Here is a 10,591-nt window from a genome sequence, read left to right on the forward strand (position 1 = left end):
CGTCAGTATATATCATTTGCATCTTTTCCATGGTCCTGAATGCTTGTCGTATCTAGAATAGGAAGATGCATACGACGTAAATGTACATCAGAATCAGTTACTGCACTGCACAGCACATTATGATTTATAATTATTTTTCAGTGAAGTAATTACATTTTATTGGGATAAAGCATTTCTTTCCAGTCATGTTACAACAAGGGTCAGTTCAAACCAAAGCATCAAGTGACACTGAGCTGGTGTTGCCCCACCCCATGTGTGCACAGAACACACAGACACGTACTATCACCACTAGATGGTATGTTTTCCACATGCCACATTGAAACAAAAGAATGGATAGAGCTTCAACCATGCAGGGTGGGTCCATTCGCCCCAAATTTAAAAAATACAGGCGCTGAGATTTTGTACCTACCACATTTGTGTAACCATCACATTCAAAATGAACAATCTAGAAAAACTAATGTTCATCACTTCTTTGAACATCTCTAAAGCTGCTGTTTTGCTATTGGTGTCAAACACACCAATTACTCTTATGCAAACTTTTCTGTAATCTGAGGAAAATGCATAGAGGTCCTGTGCATTAGCCTGTAATTTTCATGAGTTTACTATTCAGTATTTTTTAAATAATCTTTTTTTTAGTAAGAATAACGTAAACCGAGACAGTAGGAGGGGGATGTAAGACACAGGGGAGATGAGTGCCAGCGTTTAAACGGTTAAATGAGTGGCGTCTCCACCCGCTGCTGCCCATGCAGACGCTGACGGCTGCAGGTGATAGTTCGCTCCGCAGACCCTGAGGATCCACGACAGACGGGCGGTGTCTTTTCATACATCTGTCAATGAACTCACTTGAACTGTCTTTTTTCTAAAAAAAAAACCTCGACCTGTCTTTCCACCGAGAATCATTTCACTGATCTTACTTTTTTGCTGCTGAGCGCGGTGCGCAAGCGCGTGCGTAAAGATTCAGGGGCTTTTAAACGTTGGGAAGGACGCATCTTACGCATCAGAAGGTACACGTAAAGAAGACATCGTCAAACAAGGTCTGATTAAATTAATTGTATTTCTGATTCGTTTCTCTTAAGAATCAAGCATTTGCCTCGTTGTTATCGGTCATGGCATGGCCCTGTTTAACCAGGGCTTGCTGCATCAATCGCTTCTGGAGTGATCTGGACAAAGGTGACATTGCGGTGCCTTTGGTTTTCACTAAATATTCAGATGTGGCCGATGTGCAACATCTGCACCCGCAACCCAAACCACTCATTTCACAGAAGCCTCCGGTCGCCGCAGAAAGCCAGCCCGTCCATAGCGCGCATCCAGAGGCGTCGGCCAAAGCCATCCACGCCGCTGCTGATGCCGCAGGACCATCATCATCTCCTCACGACGGCTCGAGCGCTTCCGTGACGCGCGAGGATTTCAAAGCATGGAGCGTGCGTCCCGAGAGAAGCTGTAAGCCTAGGAACGAGTACCAACCATCCAAGGCGCCTTTCAACAATGTGACTCAGTATCAGAAAGATTATAAACCGTGGCCCATTCCGAAGAGGGGAGACCATCCGTGGATAGCCAAACCCACCCCTGCGTCCTGTAAGGCTGAGAGTAAATTCTCCAAACAGGAGCAAGCCACTTCTGAGGTTGAAACCGGCGTGGAGAAATGCGAGATCGAGGAGAAGATGCAGGAAAAAGAGAGTAAAGAAAAAAGAAAGAAGTCTGATAAAAAAGAGAATATCTCTGATGTTGTTAAAAAGGATAGGCCGGCAGATGTTGCAGTGGATGGGAAAAAGAGGTCAACAGCAGATGCTCTGAACAGGCAGATTAAGCAGGAGGTCACATCTGGAAGCTCATACAGGTAAATGTGTTCTGTTTATTTATTTAGAGTCAATATATACTTGCTATAAAATGTCTGTGCCTGTAAATACCTAAATTATTTATTTTATTACATTTGAAATGTGTCACAGGCCCATCATTCAGCTGCTTCACAATTATATTTCCTGATTGGCGCATGACTATAAGTACCATTTCCCCATTATAATGTCTAAAATATTGACACTGACAAAAGATTACATCAGTCAACTCCCTTATTGTGCATATAATTATGGGCTTCATTCTAGACAACTTTAATCAGAACAAGACTCTTTTCTATAAATTTGGTTGTTTTGTGCATCCATATATCACAGTGACAAGTTAATGATGGTTGACGTTAAAAAAAAACGACTTTTTATGTACAATGTGTAAATTCATTAAATCTATTTTTATTTATATTTATAAAAATATAGAGCATGTTATACAAATATGATACCAATTTAGCCAAATGTAACACTGTTGGGATGGATGAATCATACATAGGTCCATGTTTCAGTTCAATCCAGTCTCAGAAATGTAATTGCACCAATTTAAAAAGTAATACATTTATTCATTTAAATCGTTTTAAATAAAAATGTCTCTCTGTGGATGTCTTTGGCTCAACACCCTGAAAAATGTTGAGTCATTCTTCCGATTTTGGTAATTCTGCATGAAGCTGTAATAAAGCAGATGCACTTTAATGTCCTGATTTTTTTTTATCTTGTTTACTTCACGATCTGTTTGTTTTGGTTAAGTAATGATGTGTATTATTGATCGTAATCTCTCTAAACATGTCAAGAGCTTTATACTTTATAAATCTTCTCTTCTCAGTCATATATTTCCAAAACAGTTGTCAATTTTTATTTCTTGCAGTATTGAATTTCAGAACACGTGACTTCTCCATGTGTAATGCCAGACGCCCAATATTTAATACGTTTACAAAATTATTGATTTATTCCTGCAGGACGGAGTTCAAAGCTTACACAGATGTCAAACCAGTGAAACCGATCAAAGCAAAATCTCAGTATAAACTCCTAGAAGGGGGGAAAACCAACTTGGAGACCAGTTACAACGCCACCTTTAAAGGAGAGCAGGGCAAGCCTCAGACCACAGACAACAAGGTGATGGAACGCCGCCGGATACGAAGCCTGTACAACGAGCCGAGCAAAGAATCAAGCAAGGTATGTATACTTAGGTCATCGTGAGTGATCATAGAATCTGTGAGGTTTATAAGCAAAATCAAAGTTATAAAAAGAGAAAACGAAATGCAGTGAAAACAGCAAAACTATAACTTTATTAATATGAGGCTAAACAAGAGAGCAAGTCCTAAATGGGGTCAATTCTGAGCTAGAAAATGTAGTTAAGAGAATATGTCAATCAAAAATGTAGTCATTACATACCTACTCTCATGATCCTTATTTGTTTATTTAGAGTATATTCAGAGTCAATGACAGTACATTATGATCATGGGCTGTTAAACTCCCAAAAATGTAACAAGTCCATACTATGTTTTAAGTCTCTCAAACAATAAAGTGGGTTTTTGTGAGAAACAGATTGAAATCTATGTTGTTATTCAATGATAATCTTCACCTCTGCTTTTACTCCCAGATTAAACATGAGGCCTGTGTGACATATGGCATGGGTTGTGTGTCAATAACCTAATAGTTCAGTCGATTGACAAACATAAATGTGTTCTCGTGTCATGTAACCGAACATGATGTCGAATCCTCTTCATGTTTGATCGCTAAAAGTAAAGGTGAAGTTTGTCAATGTTGGGCTGTACGTCACAAAATAGCCTGTGGTCACTGGAACTGTTGTCGTACACGAAGTTTGCAAATATTATTTAAAAAAACATTTAAATCAATATGAGAGTGAATAAATAATGACTTTTGGGGTGAACTATATCTTTAGATGTGAAACCAAATGCTTCGAAACGAGGAAAGTTTAATAGTGTGTATGTGCATGTTATGTCTTACTCTCATAGGACTGTTCAGAGAGTGACAGCCGCTCTGTTCTGTAGTCAGGTGTGTTTGGAAAGCATGGAACTAAAGTTATCCACCATACAATTGCACCATCACAAAATCCTGGAGGGCCTGAATCTAATGAAATCCTCTTCACAATGAGGATTTGCTGAGCACTGTGCATTTTTCTGCATGAAACAATGTAGTATGTTCACTATCAAGAGAGTCCCTAATGTGCTTTTGTAACTGAATGCAACTATGTTTATTGGCTTTTTATTTTCTGAAACATGTTGCAGAAGCGTTTGAGTGCCAAAAGATACTAATAGGGCTTATCTCCATTAGTATCCAAACTAACCTCTCATTGATCACTGTAAACATTCTTCCTATATTAGAAACTGGTAATATACCCATGCGAACCAAGTTACACCCAATTTATTTAGATCATTTATTCATAATGGGAGAATATATATTTAGAATGGAAGGTATGGATAAGATACACTTAAATATTATATAATTTATACATATATAGATTTTGATGACATTGAGCTTGCTTTAAAAGACTTTGCTTTGATACACGCTATCACCAAAAGCTGCATCTGACAATGCAGAACAAATCACTGTTTATTTGCAGTTGCATTTAATTTATTTTATTCTATACGACCTAAGTATCACATCCTAACACAATGTGTCATGAAATACTAATTGTCACCATAACAATTGAAACATGACTGTTGTCACTGGCTGTGTTTGTAAATGACACATTTTTTTTACTTTATTTGTTTTTGTCATTTGGTGCTTGCAACGGTATACAAAACATTACAAACCACAAATGATATGAAAACAGAAATGGTTAAATATTTGATAGAGAATTTGTAGTTGTTCATTGTTCTGCAATTTGTAATAATGCACCAAAATGTCTCCTTTTGTTCTCTGTAGGTGGAGAGGCATCACGTATCACTTTCCAAGCCAAAAAAGACAACAAGCCATAGCAAAACAGTGAAAAAAACAAAGGAAAAGAAAATCGCAGCAAATCCAGCAGCCAAGAAGAAAACCTCAGCCAGCAACCCGGAGCCAATGCCAGAGGGAGGCGTCACCAAGAAAAGCAAAGAAATTATCAACAGACTAGCCGAAGGAAAAGATTAAGTGGACTTTTGTGTTGAGGGGAGGTGGGGAGGGCTACAGTACCGGAACAGAGGACTCTCATCCCCTCGTTCATTACTCTTACGGCCCTGCCTTCTGTGTCTTTGCCTGCTTGCTGTAGTGGATCAAGGAGTGTCTGCTTGATTTGTCTTGACTGCGCGGCCACTGTCCAGTCTATTACGAATCTGTCTTTGCTTTTGCCCTGCGTCCTTCCATATACATCAATAGCTTTCTCCGTGGCAAAGATATTTTACTGAACCTTATTGCATGCTGCCTTCGAGAAAATGGCCACAAGCCTTATAAAAATACTGCTTTCGCTTTCTCTTGTATTGAGAGATATTTATTGTAAACATGAATGGTTCTTCCTTTCAATCACTCTCAAGAATGTAATGGGTTTCTGAAAGTATACAGAACACCCTAAATGCATCAATGGATCACATTCTAATAGTTCACGTCACATTGTTGTATAACTCACATAAATCCACAGTAAATCACAAGAATGTCAGAATTTCCTTCACAAGTGCACATTATCAAAGCATATTCAAGATTCTCTTCCAAGAATTTGGATGGACCAGTCAATCTTATTGTTAACTTAGTGTAGAGCATTACGCTTTTGAAACCGTTTGAAGCTCACCTTGCTCGGTTCTTAAAGTAACAATCAAATATCATGTGATGAAAGAATTTGTAATCGTAAACCTTAAACTGCCTGCTGCTTTCATGAAGTGTTGAATCGGGAAGAATGCTGTTAACTACACAGCTGAGTTCCAGCTTTTGAGACTGTACAGAGAAGCCCTGACAGACAGAAGCATGCCCAGTATTATCACCTGTACTGTTCGTCTAACATTATTCGATTCTGTTATCGAAGTGCTGGCATGCTCCTGCCCGAAGGTTGACAGCCCTGTCAAATGAAACTCTACAGCCTCTTGGTTTCTTGCTCCTCATGGGTTGTCCAAAACATGTGCTTCATGCACAGCATTCTAGGTGCTATCCTCAAGCTATGCTTTTCCATTATAAACAGTAGTGCCTGTATATTGAGCAACATGGGGCCGATGTCAAGTGGTTCAATTGTATGTGTGATGTGCTGTGTTGTGAGCTTGCATTGAATGAAAATGATTAAAGTCATTACAGCAAAACGTTTGTTTTGTGGTTTGTTAGTTAGTGAAAACGATGACTGCTGGTCTCAAATGTCAGAAAACAATGCGGGTACTCCCAGAAGAGACCTCACAAAATATCATCAATAATTCAAGTCATAAGCTCAGCACTAAAAAAATAAATAACAGTTTAAATCATTTTTGTTAACTTGTGCGAAGCATAAATAACCTACTCAGGTTAAATGTATATGGCATCACTGAACACGTCCAGTACATTTAAATGCAAGTACTTTCTGTAATATAGCCACTCTTTATCATAGTGCAAATTTTTTATATTTTACGTTTTTACAAGTACTACAATCTTTTCTATTTTCTTAATAGTTTACTGTTTTACCATTCTTTTCAGGTGTGTTTTTATTCATTCATTTTTCAATTAAGCAGTTGTAAAACAAACTTTTTCTAGAACAGAAGGCAGAGACACAGATAGTGTGATAGAGACGTTAAGAAGTATTTAACTTGAAAACCACGAAAAATAGATAAAATATGAAATAAACAAGATGTACATTTTCAATCATATTTGTATAAATGATTGTCCGGGAAATGTGTTCGGATTGTTTTTTTAACGAAACAAACTGACAAGGCTAGACGAACTAAGGCGCTGGGACTTTTATTTTGCCTTCGACACGGAACATACGTCATGACCTTCTCCATCATCATCTCAAACAAACACACTTCCCGCGTTCGCGGCTGTTTCCTATCCGGTCTACGGATACAAGTTCTATGTCATTTAATTTAGCCCCCTGAACCTTGTATTTTAACGAACCGTCTCCCAAATGGATTAATATACTTCGAGACTTTAGGATTATTCTCTCCGTCGCTGCCGGTTTTGTGAGCGCGCTTTTAAACCTCGATCATTTCATGACACCGTACAAGCAACTGATCTTCAAAACAGCTTACGTGACTCAATAACGTCAGAGTAAGTGAACGCAAGGATTTTATAGTAGGACGTCGTAGCGTCATTTATGTACTTGATTGTGTGTTGTGTTGTGCAGTACGTTACACCTCCCACCAGTAACGTTAACGTTAACCACCCTTGTTTACGTTTTGAGCTCCCTTGTTTACTACGAGACTGTAAAGCTTTTCAATACTTGTAAGACGGAATAACTTGGACGTGATGTATCTTTTCAAGGTTACAATGGCAAAAAGAAGAAAGGTCTCTAAAACCGTGGTGACATGCGAGTGGGCGTCTTGCTCCTTTAAGAGTCAAAGCATGGAGGAGTTGAGTGATCATATGTCTTTACATCTGAAGGAACATCTTGGGGAAGGAGATGCCATGGAAGAGCTAGGTATGTCATTGACATGATGTCATGATGCATGCAATAGATGGACAGTTACAGACATGACAGTTACATAAGATATTTAGTTTTTGTGACATTGTAGATGTAAGTGTATTTATGAATATGGGTGTGTTTCTCTGTTGTAGAGGACTATCAGTGTCTGTGGAGAGGCTGTGAGTTTTTGGCGATGGGAAACCAGAGTGAGCTTGTCACTCATGCGCATTTCCACATCTTCCACAGCAAACTGAAACACATTGGCACTCAGCTTCTTGAATCCCACCCCGAGCTGCCTAGCTGCACTCAAGATCTCCATAGTAACAACCTAGTTCCTGACGTCTCCGAGGGTTTTGTCTGTCAGTGGCAGCACTGCGATGTTAGTATGGGTGTATTCATTTAGAAATGTTTCTTTTGTGATATCAATAAAGGGTATGTCATACGTTTGTTTGATATCTTGCTTCTACCAGAGTTCATTTAATAGTCCGGAGTGGTTCTACCGTCACGTTGACATGCATGCACACTGCACTGAGCTTCAGGCTCTTCCTGATGGGCAGCAGGCTCTGTTCTGCAGCTGGTCAGGTAGGCAAAACTATAATCACGTTGTCTCTTATCGTCTAAAAAGCTTTGCGCAGTTATGCTTTAAGAAAGTTATTGTTTGTTTGTTTTTTTCGTAGGCTGTGATGCATTTTTTAAGATAAAGTACCGTCTGCGTGAACATCTGCGCAGTCATACGCAAGAGCGCCTTGTTGCGTGTCCCACCTGTGGATGTATGTTCTCAAGCAATACCAAGTTCTTCGATCACATCCAGAGACAAGCTGAACCAGAAGGTCGTACAAATATATTTTGTCTGATGTTTATGTCTATCTTCGCTTTCCAATACATTTAACAATTCCAATTGATTTTCGCAGATTCGCTCACATGTGGACATTGTGACAAGGCGTTCGCCAACGAGAGGCTGTTGCGAGATCATGTCCGTCAGCATGGTGAGTTCACTTTGTTTCTTTGTATTTGATGAGTGCTTTGTGAAAGTGCGACGGTTTCAGAGAAACCGATGTTTTTATACATTTTTAAGTGCAGCTTTTGTTTTGCAGTGAATCACATAAAATGTCCTCTGTGTGACATGACATGCACTTCTCTTTCCACCTTGAAGATCCACATCAAATTCCGTCATTGCGACGAGAGGCCTTTTCCATGTGACTTCTGTGAGAGCAGGTGACTGCAGAGGGCGTGCATGTTGTCCACGTACAATTAAAGTACTGAAGGCCCTGCTTCTATTTAATCTCTGTTTCTGTCTGTGTTTTCACTTAGCTTCAAGAACCAGCATGATCTACGAAGACACATGGAAACCCACAACGAAGGTGCAGCGTATCACTGTACAGTGGAGGGCTGCGGGTATTCTTCACGTATGGCGCACACCATGAACCAGCACTACAAGCGAGTACATGAGGTCAGCCAGCAGGGGGTGGTAGAACCTCATCTTTGTGTTCTAATGCTTGATGATTTGAGTACAGTTATTTAGCACAGATAATAATTTGTACTCATCACTCAACCAAAAAAAAATCACAGTTTAAGGTAAATACAACCAAGGAAAAAATGAAAAGGAAATCATTCTGGATTGTAATTTACAATCAGCATTTATAGATATATTGTGGACATTAGAGTTCAGTGTTTGTTGAATTTTAATAGAATCAAACCTCAGGAGTGACATAAAGTCATCCAACAGCAATCTGAAAGACTGACAGCATGACAAGACGCATGAAAACCGTGATAAAAATCACACATAGGTTATCACATAAAAAATATTTTTGAACTTTTCCTAAATATATGTACAAGTATTACTTTTGTATTTCTTAAAAGTATAAACTTGTTTTCTTTGCAGTATTTGATGTTCTAAAAAAATCACAGAGCATGTTTTCTGTTATTTTGAACTGTTTCTATAGTTTTCATTTTGTGCAAATAAATAGAAATAGAAACAATATTTTAATTTGACATTTGGAAGAAATGAACGTAAAGCACATATGAACATATATAGCTTACTGGTATCAAAACCAGTAACGTCTGAATGTAATGACCTAAAGAATGTTAAACTATTACATTTTTTTACATACATCTATATAACTGCAATAATCAGTTGAATTAAAACTTTTCACAATTTAGCATACAACCTAAAGAACAAATTATCTGTTTTATCAACTCATTCCACTAATATATTCAGTAACTTTCTGCATCAGGATAACATGGTTCCAAGTTACAAGTGTCACCTTTGCGACAAGACGTTCTCTTGGTGTTACACACTTACACTCCATCTCCGAAAGAAGCATCAACTGAAATGGCCATCTGGACACTCCCGTTTCAGGTAAGTTAAAAACACACATTAAGACATACGTAACCTTCAACTGTTATTCATATGGTTACCCATTTTCATTCATGTATTAATATCCACAATTTCCGGTTCTTAACAGGTATAAGAAGGATGAGGACGGGTACCTGCGGCTCAACATGGTGCGCTATGAGACTGTGGAGGTCACGGAAGAGTTAATAAAGAACATGGCTGTTAAACAAACCCCTCGCAAAATCTCCAATTCAACCCAAGGTCACTCCAAGGAGCCTGCGCTGCATCCAGACAGCGGAGCGAGCACTCCTCAACACTCTTCCTCTCCTTCATCTCCCTCCTCATCCTCATCCACTTCAGACCTCATGGAGGGGGCCGACAGCAGCGCATTGAAAGAGGATGAAACATCTGTGTATTGTGTGTTGAACACTGTGACTGATGTGAACGGAGAACCGGAGGAAGAAGAGTCTGGCGGGCCTTCAGGGGCTGTTATAGCTCTGGCTGCGGTTGCTAGAGGTCTGGGAATGGATGTTGTGTAATATCTTATGCAGTTTTACTGAATAGGCAACATGTTTTAACACTTTTTGTGGGAGGGATGACAGGGTAAGAGCCTGTTTTATAAGATCAGTGTTGTTTTAACAGTTAAATTGATGATGTTCATCTGTTGTTTTGGCATTTTTTAGCTTTTTATTCTCAGGTTTTATTTTTAGTAATATATCTTTGCCTGGAAACTTCATATAGCACTCTTGAAACGTTCTAAAAATGTTTATTTTTACCCTTGATGTTTTAATTGTTTTAAAAAACATGTTTTGGGTTTTATGTGTATTTTTTGTCAATAAATGGTCAGGACCAATAGTGTAAGTATTTGAGAGAGTATAAATAACAAATCTTTATTCGATATTG

General features: G+C 38.8%; 2 protein-coding genes across 2 annotated transcripts; both read left to right on the forward strand.

Annotated features, from left to right (window-relative positions):
• The first annotated feature begins 760 nt into the window (after positions 1-760).
• map6b (microtubule-associated protein 6b) lies at positions 761-6,049 on the forward strand. Its single transcript, XM_056757080.1, has 3 exons — positions 761-1,837; positions 2,795-3,011; positions 4,728-6,049. The coding sequence occupies exons 1-3, from the start codon at positions 1,107-1,109 to the stop codon at positions 4,932-4,934; spliced, it is 1,155 nt and encodes a 384-aa protein (XP_056613058.1). The 5' UTR covers positions 761-1,106; the 3' UTR covers positions 4,935-6,049.
• A 675-nt stretch (positions 6,050-6,724) lies between these two features.
• On the forward strand, positions 6,725-10,541 carry zgc:112083 (uncharacterized protein LOC550461 homolog). The gene is made up of 10 exons (XM_056757196.1): positions 6,725-6,998; positions 7,212-7,368; positions 7,506-7,732; positions 7,824-7,935; positions 8,031-8,183; positions 8,265-8,339; positions 8,448-8,568; positions 8,665-8,803; positions 9,588-9,712; positions 9,819-10,541. Exons 2-10 carry the CDS (start codon positions 7,218-7,220, stop codon positions 10,225-10,227), a joined length of 1,512 nt encoding a protein of 503 aa, XP_056613174.1. The 5' UTR covers positions 6,725-6,998; positions 7,212-7,217; the 3' UTR covers positions 10,228-10,541.
• Positions 10,542-10,591: the final 50 nt, after the last annotated feature.

Source organism: Triplophysa dalaica, chromosome 9 (assembly GCF_015846415.1).
Source record: "Triplophysa dalaica isolate WHDGS20190420 chromosome 9, ASM1584641v1, whole genome shotgun sequence".
NCBI lineage: Eukaryota > Metazoa > Chordata > Actinopteri > Cypriniformes > Nemacheilidae > Triplophysa > Triplophysa dalaica.

Excerpts from the sequence above, each read along its gene's own strand:
- map6b (XM_056757080.1), top strand. The coding sequence starts at position 1,107 with ATGGCATGGCCCTGTTTAACCAGGGCTTGCTGCATCAATCGCTTCTGG. Across the intron at positions 1,838-2,794 it reads ACATCTGGAAGCTCATACAG|GACGGAGTTCAAAGCTTACA; the intron begins GTAAATGTGTTC and ends TTATTCCTGCAG. Across the intron at positions 3,012-4,727 it reads CGAGCAAAGAATCAAGCAAG|GTGGAGAGGCATCACGTATC; the intron begins GTATGTATACTT and ends TGTTCTCTGTAG.
- zgc:112083 (XM_056757196.1), top strand. The coding sequence starts at position 7,218 with ATGGCAAAAAGAAGAAAGGTCTCTAAAACCGTGGTGACATGCGAGTGG. Across the intron at positions 7,369-7,505 it reads AGATGCCATGGAAGAGCTAG|AGGACTATCAGTGTCTGTGG; the intron begins GTATGTCATTGA and ends TCTCTGTTGTAG. Across the intron at positions 7,936-8,030 it reads TCTGTTCTGCAGCTGGTCAG|GCTGTGATGCATTTTTTAAG; the intron begins GTAGGCAAAACT and ends TTTTTTTCGTAG.